The sequence below is a fragment of the Pocillopora damicornis genome, chromosome 11, assembly GCF_964200805.1.
Source record: "Pocillopora damicornis chromosome 11, jaPocDami1.2, whole genome shotgun sequence".
NCBI lineage: Eukaryota > Metazoa > Cnidaria > Anthozoa > Scleractinia > Pocilloporidae > Pocillopora > Pocillopora damicornis.
The window spans coordinates 22,757,524-22,778,476 of NC_142680.1; the positions used below are offsets into that span (position 1 = coordinate 22,757,524).

At 37.9% G+C, this 20,953-nt stretch overlaps 1 protein-coding gene across 2 annotated transcripts in view; it reads right to left on the reverse strand.

Moving 5' to 3' along the window:
• The window catches only part of LOC113678361 (uncharacterized), a 27,201-nt gene extending 7,646 nt beyond the window's left edge, over positions 1-19,555 (reverse strand). Inside the window, exons 1-5 of one of the 2 annotated variants that reach the window (XM_089187299.1) lie at positions 19,262-19,555; positions 8,923-9,060; positions 2,992-3,010; positions 1,143-1,419; positions 146-543 (exon numbers count right to left, since the gene is read on the reverse strand). In XM_089187299.1, the coding sequence (XP_089043425.1) occupies positions 146-543; positions 1,143-1,419; positions 2,992-3,010; positions 8,923-9,027 (799 nt within the window). In that variant the 5' untranslated portion in view covers positions 9,028-9,060; positions 19,262-19,555. Of the gene's footprint in view, positions 1-145; positions 544-1,142; positions 1,420-2,991; positions 3,011-8,922; positions 9,061-14,834; positions 15,081-19,261 lie in introns of those variants that run through there. The other variant, XM_089187300.1, reaches the window with a different exon arrangement.
• Positions 19,556-20,953: the final 1,398 nt, after the last annotated feature.

Here is a 20,953-nt window from a genome sequence, read left to right on the forward strand (position 1 = left end):
AATAATGAGGCGAATATTTATACAGGATAACCTATCAATTCTATTAAAAAGAACTATTATCAAAACGGCCCTGTAACTAAAAATTATCGACTTATAAGATTGAAAAGAGTTGTGAATTACTCACTTAGCATTATTGAACACTTACGTATCGGTAAACAATTCTTTGCTTCAACTGTGCTCTGAAACGGCAACGAGGAACAGTTTGGAATAATTTCATCGGCATTTCCGCCAAGCCTTTCGTTAAGCAACTTTATTTCTTTTGAACAGGCGCTGCCTTGAATAACTTCACAATCGTCCTTGCAAAGGCGTCTCGGAGATCTCCTATGCTTTCCGCCTTGGCACGGTGCAAAGAGGTTGTAACAGAGGGCTCTCAGAAGCGAATCTTTGCATTGAGTACTCATGTAGCCTGTTAGGACTGAAGCTGCATGAATAATTTTCTTTTCCGATTCACGCTGTGGTCTGAGTTGTTGAACAAACACTTTGGTATCCTTGGAGATGTATCTTGAGCAAATGGATCCGTTGTACGGCTTGCATGTCCCATCACTTACAAAAAAAAAAAAAAAGATGTTTGGTCAGTTCTCGCAGATCAAAGCACACAGACTGGATGTTTTTCCCTCTTTTTAATCGCAGCATACTTTGCATTTTAAGGGACGTTCTTAACAGAAGTGCTAATGATGTACGCATGGTCCGAGATTGAGTTCTTGACCAAGTAATATGTAAGGGTGCTGTTATTCAAACAGACTTCTGTCGGAACAGATCTTACTCAATTTTGAATTTGATTTAACATTATTTTTAAGGATGAAAATCCTTCAACGCTCACCCCCTCCCCCTGCGTGGAAGAATGCCTAACCCTCCAGGGACCTCTCGACCGTTCATACCATTTCTTCCTTACCGATTAATACCAATGCTTGTTTTTTACTTTGGATCGTTATTGATGAATAAAAAACCAACCCAAGTGAGTGATTAGATCAAATTTTTCAGGACTTAATGCGTGTCAAAGGCCATACCAAATTGCATGTTAAACTGCACACCGAGTCGTGTGCCAAATTGATAGCTTTTATGCATGTCAAGGGGCATGCCAAAAGACAAAGAATCAAATGCAAAATTGAAATTGCTGGGCTTTTTTTACATTATCAACACACCTTAGGACTGTCACCTTTGCTTTTTCACTGTTAGACTGTCCATGACGGTTCTTGGCGAAACAATGATAGATACCACTATCCTGAGGACCCGCATTTTTGATCCTCAGTTTATGCATGTTTCGAATCGTAATTCTATCATCGGTTAGAATGGTCCGGCCATCTTTCTTCCATTTTATACGAGGCTTGGGTTTCCCTGTTACACTACAAGTAAGGGACAGACCTTTGCCTTCTCGGATCGTTTTGCTCTTGAGGGACTTGATAAATGTCGGGGGAGATCCTAGAAATGAATCAATTGATAATCAACTTCTCTGCCGATAGAGGGCAAAGAGTCACATTTTTCCTTTAAAAAGAGGTTATTACACAGTTAAGGCACTTAAAAAGGACTTCAAATGGAGTTTTCCAATTTTATCGCCTGTTATCGGATTTCTTGTCCCTTCTGATTTTTCTATCGTACCGAGAAAGTGCGTGATGTTACGAGTCTTCTTCACTTTAAACGTACCTTTTTGCGAGGCAATAAAATGAAAGCAATTTGTTTTTTCTTTGATTGAAAAACGATTCTTTCTTATTTGAATCGTTAGTTCTTATATTTTTGTACCTTCCATTTCTCTCATTCCCCGCCACCGCCAAGAACAAAAGGAACTGGACAAAATTCCACTGAAAGATTTATAAATCGAATAAATTTCTATTGGACAGAACTAGCTAGTCATTTTTTGCAGTGAGTTGACAAACTGCGATGTTCATTTGAACTTTTCTGAGACCGTCGTAAAACAAACATTTAACCGGACATGGAAGAATTTGACCGGAGTGAAAAAATGTCCACAATTCTTGGACCTTGGATGAATCCGTGTTGTTTGCTTAACAATATCAGCCCAAATTACTCATCAGCTCTTAAGGGTTGAGATAAATTGACAGACATATGCTGATATAAGGTAGACCACAATTGATCTGGGGTCAAATCGTGGGATTTTTATGCGGAATGGGAAGAGGTCACTACAAATGAGACGGGGCCGATTGTGCCGGGGCACATGAATTGCGAGTAGAGAGAGGACTTTTGCTAACATAGTTGAAATAAATTAAAAATACCTATAATGATATGGCTTTGTAGCATCTAAAATGATCCCAGGTTAGGCCAGGAATTGGGAAAGGTCACATGAGTATTAATGTTCACAATTGTGAAGAAATAAGAAACTCTTTACTTCAAAATCAGCACCTCAAGAAGAAGTTTCGTTGGATGCAAGATTCGCTGATTGAATGCATGATGTTTGGCGTTGTAAGGGCTTTTTTTTTTGCGAAAACTTTAGGTGAAATCTTTAAAATCACAGCTGATCATTAAGCTTAACTTACTTTGCGTAGCACATGCAATTGATCTTGTTCGAATCAGGAAACCAAATTAGTCATCTCTTAATCTTCTTAAGAAATCTAATGAATCCGCATTATCGCAATGTGAAGTAAAGCCAAGAGCGATGGGGTCCGTAAGCAGAAATTCAATTTTCAGGAATTATTGTTTATTTTTGTTTTTGTTTTTTTATTTTTATTATTATTTTTTTTTAGGACTGCCTTGGGCATCATGCTTGCGTAGTTCTATCCGGACGCTTTTCAAGTTCTCGTGGTTGATGATCCAGTTGTTTTCGAAGTTTACTGTTCGCACACAGACACACTAACTTAAAAAAATCCGACAAAGACTGTCTTTGACTACTTTTATCCTGTTTCGTTTTCCGTGTAAGTGTAGTGACCTCAATTAAAAGCCGGCTAATGGACATTACTGCAAAATAATTTTCATAAAGAAAAATAACAACATGATATATGAGATTTTACACGTATGCCGTTTGATGTGAACTATTGAACTTACCTTTTTTGTCATGAGCAAACTGAAAAATAAAGCAAAACATGCACTGATCAGTGAGGAAGGATTTATCTTCGACGCCGGTTTACGCTTTGAACACCTTTCAGTAAAGTCTACATTTTTATAATCGTCTTTGACTGACATCTCATTAAGTAGCTACTGTCTACACACTAAATCATGGAAAATGATACATTTATATCGGTGATTATACAACAACGTTTAAAATGATAAAAACAGAATTCGATCGAAAAGGTAACAGCTGTCCTTCTTGAAAATTTTGAATTATTTTTCGCTACAGTTTGTCATTTGCAATACGTATTTTTTTCCCCATTTTTCAGCAAACTTCGTTTGCTTGCGGTTAATGAAAGGTGTTATTCGACAGTTAAAGACCGATCAAGTTCTCTCTGGCACTAAAATGACTCAACTCGGAAACATCGCAAATAAAAATCTTCTCAATGTTAGTCATTTGAAGAGGAGATCTTTGATATGTACTTCAGTTATCGAGAAAAACCCATGTTAACCAAGAGTTATGAAAGGAGTAAGTTTCTAAATAAACTGTGGTGCTGCGTCGGGGGCCTGGGAGTATTCGCTCCAACGAAGGGCTAACGCTCGAAACGAGAGTTTTTAAGAACTCTTTACGGTGGCCAATTTACATTATCAAGTCAGTTGATGGAGCCACATTATTAAAAGTTAAAGGCTCTGCTTTATCGTGAGAAAGCTTCAAAAAGGATAGCCTTATCGTTTTCACTTTATCCTTGAACCCTACGTGATTGCTATCGTGAAATCTAAGGCTTTCAAAACATATATGAAAATCGTTTTTTACAGCATATTTTTAAATGACTTAGTGTCATTTCAAGCTCCATGTTTGTTGTCCTACCGCGGCCAGTGAGAAACTCAATTGTTGTGCGTCAAAATCCAAGCCGTGGTCGAGAACCTCATTCATCTACGTAGGCATTATTGCCCATTTCACCAAATTTTCTTTATTTAAATTTGGAAATCTCAGTTAAGGTCTGACCTCATGAAACCAATACGTACTGGTCTACATTGTTTATTCAGTGTAAAGCCTGAATTCCCAGCCAAATTATAAGTACTACAAGCATCTAAAACTATTCTGTCACTGTGGTTTCCGTTCACACAGGTTTCACACTAACTACGCTTTTCAAGATACCAAACGAATCACGTTACGTAACGTGCTTGTCTTTCAAGAAACTTCTCAAAGTGCACGTGTCTGGGAGTTTTGTTAGTTTGTTTGTTTTTCTTTGCAGAGTTTGTCTTCGCCTTTTGTTTGGTAGAAAAGCAATGGGATATTGTAAAATAATGGACTTTATAATGGTGCCTCCTTGGTGAGTTATCCGATATGAGGAAGATAGCTTTCTGGAGCATATACGACTAGAAATCCTATTATCTTAGGAAATAGCAGTGTAAGAAGATGCAACCGACTGTTTTTCTGAAGAACATCTACAAAGAGAAGATTAGTGAAGTATTCTGAGGGCAAAGACGACTTCATATGTCTGCTGTTATTGGGAGGTGTCTTTCTTCTAGAATTGACCCTTAAAAAGCGTTGACAGTTGAACTAAACGAAAGTGTTAGTTCAATGGCTCTAATATCCTAAATTGTTTTAAAATGCGTGTTACTTCGCATGGTTATTATATTTGCCCTTACACTAGGATAGCCAAATGAAATTAAACGGATGTGGGGAAGTCTGTGATAATCAACGACTTGTGTTTGTTTGAACTTCGCTGATAATAACAAACCCAATTATCTAAAAATGTTGGCGGCGTGGTTTCCGTAATAGACTTTGGCGATAGGGGTTGTGTCCCAGCCATTATGTTTTGTGTTTTCGTAAGCGACTTAATGTCAGAGTAAAACTTCTGATGCCTTATCAGAAGCTAATGAAAAGAAGTGGAGTTTTACACGGAAATAATAATGAATTGATCCTATCCTTCTGAATGGTACGGCTGATTTAAAATATAACATCACAGTACATAGGCAAGAATTACGTGATAAATTATTAACTTAAGAACTTCCTTTCCTTCAGCGGAAGGGATCCCCTATTGTCTGCAAAAAATACAAATGAACTGTCACTTTGCAGTTTGTCGTATCTTCAGGTGATTCGAGACACGAAAGCAAAAAACAGGAAATACTCGAAAGTGTTTGTACAAGGATGACTTCCTGTCTTACAGGCAAATTACATGCACATGTTTCATGGTGCAAGTGTTAAACCTCACGCACGCATTGCAACGCAAAGTCTGGGAGATGAAGTTGACCAGGGCAATCATGGCTCTACAACAAAATTCCTCTTTCATGGTTCTGGGGAGAAAAACTTGCAACTGCACGCTCAAAATTCTTAAATGGTAACGTGAGAGACAACGCGGATAAATACGTCCGCCCCAAAAATGTTATCCGACCGAAAGCAGTAATCCACAGATACAGCCATTGACGAATGTATCGCGTTTCTGATCTAATTTCCGTAATAGCGATAATGAGCGAGAAAACATGACATAATTTGGTTTAAATGGTCGCCAATATTCTATGTGGGGAGCAACCAGGTCTTAGCAATAAGCTAATGATAAATGTGGGACACTTTTTCAGATGTTGATTAAATGACCAACTTCTCTGGCGATCAATCTTGCTTGGGGGGAAGTGTCTCGCCAAATACTATTAATCAAAGAAAAGTATTTGGTTTAAATCTTCGCGAAAGGCTGACAGAACTCACCAGCCTTCTGCAACACTACCATTTCACTTCTGAAAGTTGTAGTTTTAAAATAAGTTTTTAATGTAGAAGTATTTTCAAGTAACAGATCCTTCGAGATGGCCGTAGGAGAGTGAAGAAAGGTCACTCACAACAATAGCAAATTGAATCAAAGTTTCCAAATTGAGAACAAATTGATGAATTAACACCATGGGCGCACTAAGCATTGATAAATGAACAAACTTGGAATTAGGAACTCTAAACTTTTGAATGAAAAGGTGTCATCGTCTCCATGCTAGGTCTGAATGAGTTATGACCACAAATATCCCCATCTTTGTCTTTTGAATTGGAACCCGCTGATTACGATTTAAAAATTTCTAACGCTTATCTTTATTCATTCATTTTCTCAGCAGGAATCCTTTCGATGTCGCTGTCAGCCATCCAGCACAAAATTATAACCTTTTGCACTTACTTTGAGCTCAGCTTGGCGACAAGAAACCCGTTTTGTTTCCGAACTATCTCATCGCAGAGACTAAATACTCAATGATTCACGGAAATTATTTGATTTCGTGTTTGTCATTTGACTCAGGTACAAAAGTGACCTTGGCCGCTTAAAGGACTAGTTTAATGTTGTGAAGCGTAAACATCCTTCTAAATTTAACTGTCACCACTATTCAGGGATGTTCTCACAAATTTAACTAGAGTTTTGGATGACCGCGAACAGGCTTTGAGTCGTGCTGGGAAAATATGGGTAAGTATGCACTTCCCAGCAAAGAATTTGATATTGATTTCTGCCCTATGGCGTTTTTTCTTCCAAAAAGGATAAAAACGGAAGAAAAACATTTTTACATGCAATGAAATATTTTGAAACATTGTGGATAAAGCGAACGTTACAAACTTGTGCACCTTAATTCATTTTATCTTTTTTTGTTTTTATTCTCACTGTTTTAGGTCGAGAAGAGAAATCTAAATTTAGCCACCGAGACAACATATTCACAAATTCCCTGCCTAGCATGGTGTTTATTGTTGTACGGAGGAAATGCATTGTCCTTGTAGGCGCAGAATACTGCGGCCTTAACGTTGCCTCAATTAAGAAATAAATGGAAAATCCTCATCAAAAATGAGAATGGAAAAAGTTTTATGCGTTTCAAATAATTTTCTCTGTTTCTCACTGTCACAAGTTCTGGCTGATTGCCTAACTTCCCGAGGACTCTGTTTTTCGTGTTCTTACCATTTTTTTTTTCCTTTTAGTTATTTGTGATTGCTCGAAATTTAACGCTAATTTTGAGTAATCCTCAAATATCAGTTTGCAAAAGTAGAGAAACACTTAAGCAATGTATGTGGATTAAAAGGGAACAAGGCTAGTGAGGGCCCGACTGAATTCTGACATGGATTACAAAAGACAAGCTTTAAAATTCTTGGCTGCACCTTCAACATACACAAATTATGTATAGCTAAATCCGTTAAGGCCTCTTGTGACCTTCCAAGGTGTTCTGGCTTTTCATTAAACCTCTTCGTCACTATTTTAGACATAAGTTTATCTTCACTACAAAAAATGTGGATTGTAATTGATGAGCCAGGTAAAAAGGGTCATGCACGGACCACGCAATTTAAGAGACAGTGAATGGCAACCTGTGTGTCCATAGATAACCTTGATGATTCAATTCATTTTACCAGTTTAAAAGGGGAGAACTGTGATATTTTACAAAAGACGTTGAAGAAGATAAAAAGGCACAGAGTTATTGTTGCGAAATACCAACAGATTAGTCCGATTCGAAGGCAAAACCATCATTCATTAGGAACTAATAGTGAATCATGTGATACGTGGGAAGGGCGCACGAAATGGAGCGCTCGATGACCGAGGTACGTGCGTGGTTTAAAGGCCATCCGATACGTGAGTTCTCCTGATGTGGCGTGGCAAGACATCTTGTTATCTTTGTTAGGAGGAGCGAATGACGAACGGCCTCTTCACATTATAAACAATTCCTCAATCCTTACTCTCTCGAAAGAGTTATTTTAACATTTGAAGGCCTCAGCTGAAACCATCAGTCGATGCTTATTTATAGGGTAAAGAGAAAATAGCATCGCTTGTCTTAATTCAAACAAGACATCACGCCTGGAAGATTTGCGGTTCTGATAAAGCAATTCGTAATCTCAAAATGCTCCCCACACATGTGGTTTCCATTAAAGCCCTAAAATGCTCGTTTTGTCCCCCATGTGCTGCTAGAAAACTCCCTACCTCGAAGTAAAATGCCAGTTTTAGAGCCATCTGTTCTGATGTGGTGAGATCCGAACCGAATTGCGATCATTGCTTTAAAAATCTGTTATTTATGTAACTTGGCGATTTTGACACAATGGGAGCATTTTGCCACTGTACATGTGGATTTCGCAAAGCCTCTTGATAAACATTACAATTGCATTGTTTCTTGTTCTACGTCACACTGTCCACTTTGTTTCAAGCACAATCTTAGGCGCACAAATGGAAAGCTTTCCATGATCGTACCAGCAGATTTCATCTCTTTTCTTTACCGTCTCAGACCGAAAAATAAAAGGCCCTAAATCTCTCCCTTAAATTCACAATTTGTTTCATCTCCAAAGATCACGGTCCATTAGTTTGATTACAGAATAAACTAGAAGTTGATTTCATTTTGCAGATCAAAAAAGTCTTCATCTTGCAAGAAAGTTCTCGACGGATAAGCTGTACAATTCACCTCAAAAGCTGATTAAAACATGGTAAGTTTTTTTGTTTTTAGGGAAATATGAAAGAGAAAAAGGGGTGTATGAAATTTTTTCATTGTTTTTGAAAAATAAAGGTGCAAGTAGAGTGCCAGATTGAGAAGGCATTCCTTACACTTGAAAAGCTTCAGCTGATGGAATGTTTCCGTCATTTTAAGCCGCGTAGCCTCTTCATGATACACGTGACAAATAAGAGAGATTCAGCATGATTATCCTTTAAAATGCCAGGTAATTCTAGAGTCGGTCCTTCGCTATAGATAAACTATTTCAATCAAGTTAAAGCCACTTCAAAGGTTTTTAAATTGGCTGACTTACAAAAGAAATTTACTGCCCCTGCTGATCGGTGTTTGCGTGCAGAGTTGTTGCGCGGTAGTCCGTTGCCACGTTGCGATGGCATCGTTCAACCATTTCGGCGGATTTCTTAAGATTTGTTTGCTTTTAGGACATTTCACTGGTAATAACACCAATTGCAGCCTATCTTGATTCCAAAAGCATGTAAAGCTACTCACCTTCTGGAGAGTTTTGCCTTCTGCCAATCTTGAATGTCCTTCGTTGTCGAACATCAAAAGAAGAACCAACAGGCTCATTTGAGGAAGAATCTGCTCCGCTCTCATGATGCGTTGGAGATATGAACGTATATCTTAGGCCTATGAAACAAATTGTATCGAGTTAATGACCGTGACAGCTTTCACTCTTAGAGGCACGCGCTGAAGAATGAAATCGACGCCTATCCTGGTGCACAGCGTTCTGATCTTCCTTAGTTCGATGCCACCTGGTATATGTGGCCTGTTCGATTGAGATCATGTTTACCTTTGCGGGGTGGACCACACAAGATGACAACCTTTTTAATGACACACCCCTCGGATTAATCAACTTGAAGTGATCGACTGGTAAGACAGAAAACTAAAACGCAATTGGAAAAGACACGGCTCGGAGTCCCACTGACGAGACATCTAATATCCTCAACGCTGTCATATGTCGCCTCTAAATTTGGCTAACAAGATCATTACAATGTACTTTTCCTATTTTTCCGAAGCAAAATATTGTCTTTCGATGCATGCGGTTTTTCGAACAGATAATGACTCATAAGAGACCATCGTGGTCAAAATTTTCACGGTTAATCATTGTTGATGATATAAGTAGCAGAATTCCCCAGATGGTCACTTTGAAAACTAGTAGTTTATTTTTCTACGACTTGATTTAATCTATACACTAGAGGACACGTGCTGTTGTTAGTATTGTCTTTAGAATGTATAAAACTGTAAGATGACTTCCGACAACTCAGGCCATCTGTTTAAAGAATTATTTCACGTCAGAGGAAGTTTTGAACATAACAAGATTTTTCCGTACTGGCAAAGCTTCAAAGCTGGCAATGAGGCCACAATAGATGACATTTGACCGCACAAACGTCCTTAATAAGAGACATTTACCGTGAGAATTTTTCTTCGGACATAAGCCGTTGTGGGAACCAGACCCGCAATTAACGCCAAACCGACCTTATCTTATCTACTATCTCATCAATTAGAAATATTCTTAACAAAATTCTAGTGTATACTCTCATTACACTAATTGGGGAATAGGGGAAAAGCCAGACAACCGCAACGAAGACGTTTTGGATCCTAGCAGCTCCCTTTAGGTAGGGAGCTGTTGCGTTGTTACATAACTGATTTACGAATGTTACAATGACGAATGTGATGTGACAGTTAGGTTCATTGTTCGTTGTGGGAACCAAAATTCTTCTGTAATGCAGACAGCAGTGCATCTTTCATTAGCAGGATATTAGCGAAAATTGTTTTTCTAAAGAAATGAATAGCACTGATTATTATCTATTGAAGACGCACGGTATGCATCAATCTTAGCAGCTCAAATTAGACACACGAAGGTTGCCAAATTTGTGCTCGTAATGTCCCAAGCTGTCACTCCACAGCATTATTCTCAGGGCGCCTGGGAGGCGACCTGCTTGGGATCCATTATGGTCTTTAATTGAAATATTATTGCATGCAATTCACTGAGCTGTCGACACTCTTCGGGTTGTTAGAAGACGAAAATAACACAACAGGCTCAGACGCAATTCTGCTGGAGATGTTCATAGGCAAGTTCGACTTTCGATAAACGTGCGACGTCAACTCAACCGTGATAACCCTCGTGTGTTACAGCTAAATGACTGAGCCTTCCCTGACCAGAAAATAGAATCCATGAAGCACTTAATATGAGACAAATCCGTCAAGAAATGATTGACAAATCTGACAAATGCCTTTCAAAACTATACTAATTTCAAACAAAAATTGACAGTTACGTGGTGAGCAGGAATTTTAAGTTTTAATTGTTTTAACTGAACGTGTGCTTAAAATTCCCATCCCTTCGTTTTACCCCGAGGCATAAACAGATTCCCTAATATGAATATCTTTCTCCTTTCTGACACATGGAAGATTTTTTCTTTTTCCTGAATGCATTTCTCCAAAACCTCTAATCCTTTAATTTCATTGTGTTAAACAAACTTTATCGTTCTCACGTCAATTTAGGAAGAGTCATTTCCAAAGATCACGATTTTTTAATCATTTCGATATTTGAGGTCTTGCCACTTTAGTGACTCGTGCTTGATGAACTGGGCGTGCATTCCTTAACAAAAAAATTATGCTCTAAAAAACTTGAACTTATTGTCTTGGACTAGGATTTTAATTAAATTCGATAAAATGCTCGTTTACGTCAAAATGGGATAGTTTATAATGGCAGGTATGCATATGCAATGCATATTTAACCTTCTCTCATATTCTTGTTCTTGCTAGAGATAACTTATTGGTTACAAAACCAGCACCTAGAGATAAGTGAATACTATCCAATCTAAACTATGCTCTTGATACATATATATAATCTCTTTTCTTTTTCGTCTTTCTTGACTTTTTTATCCATTTCTGAACAAACCCTAGTGTAAGTATTCATTGCATACAATGGATGATAATCCATTGCCAATGATTCTGTTACGTTTATTCCGGGACGGAGTTTGACCTATGTGCCAATGAAGTGAATGCGTGTTTGGCTTTGGTGAGGTACTAATATTGTGCTCAGTCCACTGTCATCCTTCATGGTTCCTTGATGTGTTAAGGGAGTTAAGTCAGTTCATTTCTGAGCCTAACTTTGTATCAAAAATATTCTAAATAATCTGGTGGGATCTTTGTTCAACTGAACAAGCAAGTCAATCAGCAGCAGATTAAGTAGATCGTGAGGTAACTGATACGCTTACTTAATACTAAAGCTTCCCTTTTTGAAGAAGGAATGTGGTCTTTTTAGGTGAAAATAGTCGTATCAAGATCTTACTGGTTGAAATGATCGCTGGGAAGCTTAAGCTCTTTCACTCGAGTATTTAGATTAAGCTCTGACTAGATGCACTCCAAAGAACTGATTAGAGCCTCTATCCGATGCCGCATTAATGCTTTTTAATTGCTCTTTTTTGTCAAAATTAAATCGGTAACTAGATTTTTTCCCTTTTAGAGATTCCTTCATGGTCGAGAAATAACATAGAAACAATGGATCGATCCCAAGTAAATTTGGCCGCCTACTCTACAAGCTGTCAAAAGACTCTGAAGCTAAGCATACATCTTCACAGGATTATCCGTGGTGTAGCACAACGTGTATTAAAATAAACTTATGTGTTGTTCTTATTTATAATAAACATACATTTAGAAAGCTTAGAATTACGATACGAAAATAAACAGTCTAGGCGTTCTAAAGGCAAGGGCTGGTGGTTACGAGGCCTCGAAGAACTGAAGATGAGGATGTTGGAATTCGCAGGTTTCATCCAAATTGCCCCCATTGTCTGATCCAGTTATAAGACAATTTAAAGTTTCCTCAGGCACAATTTTTTAAATTGTTTGTTCAGTTTAAGGTATGGAGATTATTTTGGGAGGAGTCTTGGATCGTGTACTACTTAAAAGAGAGAAATCTGACTAATTCCCTCGGTAGCTTTTGTCCGGATTCTTGATAACGTTTACCGTAGGAAAAAAGCAATTCAATCGATCCTGTTTTCGTGCTGTTGGTAATTGAAGGTTCTTTCCATAGCATTCATCTCTGATTACTGCAAACTGTTTATTTGCTTGAAATTTGTAAGTTCATAACATTTGACCACTAATATTTCCACAAAAATTTGTAATCTTCTCCGCGGGTAGTATTGGATTGATTCAGTTTTGATAAAAACATATTCAATCTAATTTTCACATCCAAGGCACGTGTGTGTCAACACGAATGTTATTCATTCTATTATGCTTAGCTGGATGTTAGTTCGACTGTCAATCAGCTAGCCACGATGAATAGTCAAATTTTAACGTGAGGATTGATGTACAAGTTTCATGTGTGCTTAGACGCCCCAAATTGTCGGCACTCAATTGAATTCTTCACATCATTCGGCTTTGCTGATCAACATGTGCTTTAATGCCTATCTAGGTCTTTTAGAGGGAGAGGTTAGTTGTGATGCGCATGTGCGAGCTATAAGGTGCGTCCATTCATGATCAGTTGCATGGTTTTGCAAACAACCAAAGTTATCAACAAACAACAGAGGGCTTAAGCTTTGCCCTCAAGGGCTTAATGATTAGTCCTAAAATCATGACTTTTTTTCCTTTCATTAAAACTTCTGAACACATTAAACCTTTAACTTTCTCGTCAACGCTTCATGTTGAAAGAAGAAAGGAAAATCAGCGAGTATTTCTCACAAATAAAAGAATATAATTTGGGGTAAAGAAGATATTGATGCCCAAATTTCAAAAACGATTTCAGTTGATTTATACCAACGATCGCTCTTTCCACTGGCGAACGTTAAACTAACTTTTGGCCGGATGAGAAAGGAGAAATTTACTGTTGAGTGAGTCAAAGACTTCCTTCTTATCAGCAGAGGCCACAATACGTTACCTTTCTTTTATCCTTTGGACCTTCGAAAACAACATTCTTTTAACGATAACAATATCTTCCGGTTGCCTGCATTCGGATACCTATATATATGCAGGCAAATGACAAACAACACGTCATTGAATTCTGTTATCTTGTCAAATTGCGACTAGTAGCTTGTAGTTTATTGCTTTGAATCCGCTATCTTTCTTACTCTGTTTATACAACCGTTGAATCGCTTTCGGCGTTGCTGGTAGTGTGTGATGGTCTAATTAACTCTGAAGTTCATTGTGGTTCTATTTCAGAGCATCAGAGAGCGAAGTCCGAATTCGAAGGTTTGAGGTTAAATTTCTCGTGAAGAACTCAATTCTTTCTTTGTACGAAATTCTGTCATATTTGACTATTGAGCTCTAAAGGTACCATCTCTGTTTTTTCTTCCAAATTTAGATTTTCTATTAAGAGTTTTTTCGTGTGACGTGCTATCTTTCTCTTATTTTGGTCGTCGCCCGTCATAGATAATGGTGTAAACGTTTGGTAAATCTATCGTTTGATTGCAGACAGAATTTGCTATTCAAAGACAATCAACCATCGAAAGCCTAAAGGTACACGTGAGATTTACGAATCCTCTTGACAGTTCGTGTCCTTTCATGTGTCTGGCACAAGAAATAGAATGCTTTCGCATCGTTTTCATCACGAGCGATTTCTGTGAAACTCTTTCGGATAGACAAAATCAAAGAAAATTGTTCTAGTCTTAGAAAAAAAGGAAGCGTTAATGAAAAACTTCACACTCAGGAAAACTCAATACTGTTCTCGGCGTGATAGATATTCCATTATGTTAAGTTAGGGTAATTTGCTGAACGGAAAGCAGTAGTTCTCTGCAGGCTTGCGGATAGCCTATTAAAGCACCGACAGCTATATTTGACGATAAATATTTTCGATAAATATTTTGATCCCCTATACAAAAAATGTTTAGTGAAAGGCATCGTAATAAATTAGCTTTAAGCAGTGGCATATCCATCCCCATACAACCTGGAGTGATCACCTCAGCTTAAGATAAAGGATTTGCGTACAACATTATGTTCAGCCATATCTTCAAACTTGCACCGAAATGCTTTCCCTGACTGGTTTAGATCAAACATTATAATCCAACATTCCGCTGGCTTCACTAACTAATTTTAGTTCGTGTAACTACCCCATGCTGCGTGTTAAAAAAGGTTTGTTGATCGAAGATGGTTGAGCTCTTATCCCAGCTATCAGATGTGGTCAGAACGGGAGGAAAACCGCAGGAACTGGAGAGAGCCCCGTGGAGCAGAGAGGACAGGAAACAAATTATATTCAGTCCACAAGCCACACCAGTAAGAGTGAGTCCTTTCTGTTGAGCCCTTATATTGAGCCCTTTTTGTTGAGAGGGGAAAGCTTTTGCGATAAATTTTGTGTCTTAGAGTAAGGGGGCTCGTTAAAATTTCCCTGCATTCGCAACAGATATTAAACGATATTTGAATCAGAGATTCAGTGCACAAAATATTAGAGAAGAAGAACTTCATACCTTCCAGTGTAAGCTGTGCTGCAGGAGACGGCGAGATCTAAGCTAGGAGCTGGAGCTTCTAGCCTCGTGGTAAATCAGTTTGAAGTATTAATAAAGTGTCTATCCCCCCCAATTAATAAACAAAATATCAGGGACCCTGCAATCTTCAGATAGGTGGATTCCACTGGAAGGTTCCTAGCACTTCTTTGATGGAATTCCTGGGAAGCCTGATGGAGTCCGGCGAGACACGAGTAATTGTGTGAAAGTGCTTATTATAGAAATTGCCGCCAAGTTTCTTCTGAGGTCACGCAGATTGCCTTATCGAGCCAGTGATAGAATATAACAAGCGGCTCACTAAAGAGACATCCCGGAGCCACGCATATTACATTCTGTTGGAGATATTAGGGTCAATAGGGAAATCAAGAGAGATCAATGTAAACCATAAACGTCTTTTAACTTTTTTTGTCTTTGTGGAAAAAAAATTGTAATACTGGTATTTCCGTCTTCTGTTCTAATTTATTTGCTTTCTAATGCTATTAGAATAAGTTTGTATTACGTTTCTCGAGGCTTTTTACTGACTTGCCGACGTCACGATAGGGTTGGGCCGGTTTTTTGCCCACGCTTGAAATTTCCTTCATCGATTCATGCGGACGAAAGCGGTAATTTTAAACTAAGCTAGAGGAACAGAGATGTTATGGATGGAGAAAAGAATTGAATTGCAATCAAATTTCTCGTGTTGCTCTTCTAAACCATGACCTATATCGATTTAATTTAAGAATTATCCTTCCTGACGAGGGATGTAATTTCGTCCGTCGAATTTAAAACATCGTATATTCTTCTTTTATTTAAGGCTTTATGAGTCGTTTTAACTAATCAGACTTGGGAGGATTTTTGTTGATACAAAGCGTCTCCTCACTTTATCAAATGAAAGCTCTGAAAATAAGAAGCTTCAGAAAGTCATAACCGAGTTGTTAGGCAAGGTATCTTTGACTAAGCGGAAAACACAAGTGCGCGTGTCGAAGTTCTTTTAGCCCGTGTTTGATTCAGAGGTACTTATGATGAAAAGACACGAAATTGAAATACCTTAAGTTAAATCTGAGCTAAACAAAAAATTTGAAAAATAACTAAAATCAAGAGGAAACGTATGAGATTTATTTGTATATAGAATTTGAATAAAGGTGTATGTATGTATGTATGTATGTAGTTTTAAAGTTATCTTCAGACAGCGGAGAAAGTCCGAACCTGATATTTAAAGCAGAAACAAATTGTGCCGTTGATCTCTAAGGCGGCTCAGGACGTCTTTAAAGGAAAGCTAGGCCGCGGCAAGAGCTATGTTTATCGGTAAACAAAGCCCTTCAGGTCTCCGATGTGAATTTAACTCCTTAGAAAAACAGATTAAACAGATGATTACGGCATTTTTATTCAAACGAGTCACCTACCGACGTGATAGAAGTCTTCGTGGCGGTCGACATGGTGGAAACAGAGCGAGTTAATTTCAGCGTTGCCATTGGCCATTGCTTAAAAAAAAAGAAATTTTTTACGAACTGAATAGGCGGCGGTTTTACGAATACCAGAGAAAAGTTATTGAACATGTTTGATACTAATGCGGCAAAATTAAAGCGAGCCTTCGTGGCGGCTTACGCAAAGGAATAATATTGTTCTGCCGTTCCGTTTCGTAACTCAACGAAAGAGAAGAATCCTGAGCCTCCTGACCAAATAGGCAGATATTTCAGATAACGAAAGGGAAGGGTATTGTCTTATTCTGTAGTTTAATCTGATTGTGTGCAGAAATACCAAGGATTGTAATTCGTAAAGGGAACCTTTTTTCATGACTGATAAATAGAGCCCAGGTAAAGGAGGGACACTCAGCGCACGTTATTTTCCTCCTCAATCATATCGTTGATAATTACTTCAGCAAAGTGCCCACACATGGTTACATCCTGAAAGGTCACTCTGTGGGTGGTCAGAGGAAAAAAAAAGCGTTCATTTTGATGTATGCAATATTAACTGTGAACTAAAATCAGGGTTCACTTGTCGTCTGTGTTAAGCACGAGACTACAATCACCTTGCTTGATCGAGGGCTTCAACGTTAAATGCTGATCACAAAAAGGTCATTAGTCACCATTTTAACTGGTGACTGACAATTTTAGATAAAAATATGGTTGAAACTAAAGCGGTGGATAATTTGTGATGTTACATGTTAAACATGGATACGAGGCGTAAAATCTCATGGGCAGGTATTTAAGCAAAGTTTGGTCGCTGTTCAGCAAACGGACGTTTTAAACCAACTTAGATTTGTTTCTAATCCGGCTGTTTCAGAACGTCGAGATTGTGAGAAATGTCACGAAGCCTTGTAACTTTTATGGAAAAAAACATTTATTTTCTCAACAAAGCACCAATAGAAAAGTTACCAGGTCCGAAGATAGGCTAGAACAACAGCGTGGGAATTTGTAACAGGCCCGCAATGTTTTCGTTTCATTTTCTAGAACAATGTAGATGAAATAGTGTTTGGATAGTCGCAAAATGTCTTCGCTAAGAGAGGTTGTGGTAAAAGACGCCGGCTGTAGATTTTAATGTCAGTTTAAACATTTCCTAATAGGACTAAAATTCCAATGAGGCTTGGAGTTCGTGATTATCGACAACAAAAACAAATTGGAGTAAATATATGCGCGTGTGAGTCGCCAAAAGTAATTTGGTCGTGGCAAAGTTCAAAGGTTTCAAGAAGATAAAAGACGTACAATGAGTATAGGGGATATTTGAATGAAAATGCGATCTTGCTTTTCATCGTAGTGAAACGAACAATGAAAGTGAATTCACTTGACCTAAAAATCCAATTTCCTATGGCCAAAAGGTTATCAGCCGGCTTCCAAGAAATTAATTATTTAAAAAAAAAACACAAAAGAAAAGAACAAGAAAAAGCATAAAAAAGAAATGGAAACGCAAATTCTATACTACCGAACCATTTTTCTAGAGACAGTCTATCTTTATGCGAAGTACGCACGCGCAGATACTCTCTCGGAAAGCGTTGTTACAAGCATTGCACCACTAGGATGTTCAAGATTATAATCGATATAAATTTTTTCAAAGTTTAACGGTTACTAAGACTAGTGTAAAAGCAATAGAAAAGACCTCCCTTAAATTACGGCGCGTTCCACTCAAATACATTTTCGTCGACTGATGTTTTCACACAAAAAGAGGATTTTGATAATCCGATTTCTATTTCCTTTAACTGGATAGTTATTTCATCCAAAACCGCCTTTTTCAGTGATATTTATGAACGCCAGGCAAAGCTCAAATCATGATAAAAAAAAGCAAGGTGCGCCTTTAGCATGGTTCTGCAACTTTATATGGTCAGATATCCAAAGCCATACATTGAACGTTATTAACAGAAGAAGCCAGATAAAAGCTTTTTATAATTCGTGAGTCGATTAGTATCAAGCATCTACAAAGCCAATTACTTTAAGTTTTAATTACCCATGGCGTTTCAATCTCCTCGTCTCGAAGGTCTATTTTTCTCCAGATTGGAGGTTAAAGCTTAGTATTGTCAAGATCAAATTTATATTTCATCAAAATGCGTTTAAGATTTTATTTTCGATTCTTCTTTGATCATAAGAAAGAGTTATTTTACAAGGAAGTAAAAGGGAAGTGATGAGATATAGCAACTGATGAAAACAGTTCGTGTGCGCTAATTTGGAAAGAATAATTACATTTCTTTGTTAGAGAGCATAATCCGATTACGATATCAAAGAAGGACGCTATTAAATGAAACAGGTATTTTTCAACAAAGAATACAGCAATTATTTTGATGTTGCCGGGAATTAAGAGAAGTGCATGCGCAACCAATCGGCGTTCAAGATCCTCTTGAGGTAAGCAAAAAATCCTTTAGTTGTCTCCTGGAATTACCAAATATACATTCACTTACAATCAGCTTATTCCCACCACTCATATCTCTACTAAATGTGTTGAATTTTTTAGGGGAATACAGGCAGTAATATTTAAAGTTAACAACAGATGCAAATTTCCAATCTGAAATTAAAAATTCTATGCATTTACAGTTGAATTATACAAATGCTCCTCGAAAACCCAAGTCATGCTTGTTTCTGGAAAGCCTGACGTCTCGGATGATTTTGTGAACAACAGCTTATTATTGTTCCCCATGTGAGTTTAAGTCTGAGAAGCATAAACAGGAACACTATGTGGTGTCGCATCAAACCCAGTGAAATTTAGCGTTTTCATGATAGCTTCTTGAGCTCTTAAAGATCGAGGCAAAAAAGAGTTTTATTTTGTTGTTTAAACACTGGGGGAATGTTTGAATTGTGCCGGTACATCTGATCTTATTTGGAGTAATGTTTACAACATAGATAAACAAATGTACTTTCTTGGAAAGAAAATTAAAAAATTATAATTGCTCAAACTCATACTGTTTCCTAAAATAAGAGACGACTTACCAGCCGAAGAAGGTGTCAATGTTTCTCACCCTGGTAGATGATTTCAGTTATACACAATTTTTCGGTGACCTCTTTCACCAAACGACGGGTTTTAATGAACAGAACAATGATTGTTCGCATGCACTATTAATTTTGGCAGATTTCGTTTGGCGTTCCCACCATACTCATCAAAACAACGTTGGAAATTTCCTGCCTATTTCAGAAGTTAAACCTCGACTGAGATGCTAGCATCGCAGTTCGAAATATTGAACGCTGTTCATAACAGTGTTACTAAATCAGAGATGAATATCGATTAAGAATCATACAGGAATGGGGTGGTAACCCTTAGCATAAAGAAGATGTTAGCATGCCACAGTTGTGAAAAAAATTTCCCAGAAAAATCATAGGCCATTAAATTTCAGGCTGAGGTTTTTACAAATAACATTCAAATCATTCTTGACATGTTACTAAAAGGGGTGGCTTTCTTGACCCAATCATGAATATTTAGTCACTTCATCCCTACAAAGTAAGTGAAGCCATTGATGGACATGGCGGCGCATAGTTGTTTGGTTGCCAAATTAATCATGATCCAAATTTGTAAAACAGGCAAAATGACTTGAGAGTTGGCAGGTATGCGCACATTCTAGATTCAACTGCCAACTACTGGCCAGGCGCAGAAGAAGAAAAAGCACTGTTTCCTATTTCATGCATGAGTATATGGCGCTAAAATCACGACGATGTAACAAATTGTCTATTCACCACAAGCTAAACGGGGCATTGGGGATAATCATTCGCTCTTTTCAAATAATCATCTCTAGCTCTTTCCAAAAATCATCAAAGGTTCACACAATGAAATGTTTTTCATCTGATAACCTTCGAACTTAAAACTTTAAAACTCACTTTGAAGTTATGAATAAACATTTACTTTCTAAGAATTGTATATGTAGCTTGATGTTTTGGCCTTAAATAAACAAAAGAGCAATTTTCGTAAAATTTTTGCGCCTAAAAAGGTAGTGTTTTTGTCTTAATATATTAAGTTCGTGTACAGCTACAGGAAACGCATGAGGTAAAGAAGGAGAATTTGATCGTGGAAAATTATCATGTTTCGTATAGGGTAGTCTGACAGTTAAGAACATTTTCTACACGAAATGTAGCGTGCCTCGAGCTCGCATGAAGCTCTCCTCGAATATAGTGAATCTCCTTAAACCAGAGCTATTTGTGAACGATTGAAGGTATGCAAGAAGAGCACTGCGATTAAGGTCTTTGTTTAGAAACATTACAAGACATTAAAGTTGGTAAGCGAAATATCACTGGGTTAGAAGGTACTCCTATTTGGGTACAAACCTCGCAAGCGCTTGAACTACTGCTCAGTGTTGAAAAGACTTTAAGATATGGCTTAGAGCATGGACCCTGAGCACTGGCTTTGAGCCTTGGTTTCTTTCGGGAAGTCAAATTGGTTTTCACTTCGCATGTCGGACGGTTGGGTAATCCTAGTTTTCATGCTGGCGACTCCAGCAATTTTGTTAGCATTGTAAACCAGTCAGTATATAAACGTTTTACAAATAAACACTCGAAAACATTCAGCAAATAACAGAAAATAGGAGGATTGTTTTTTCATGCAAATACCTGTTACGCTTAGCTAAGTTCTCAAGTTTTATGTAAGAGTTACTTTCAAGGCCCTTGGCCTTTTTTGCTCGAAAAAATCCTAATGAC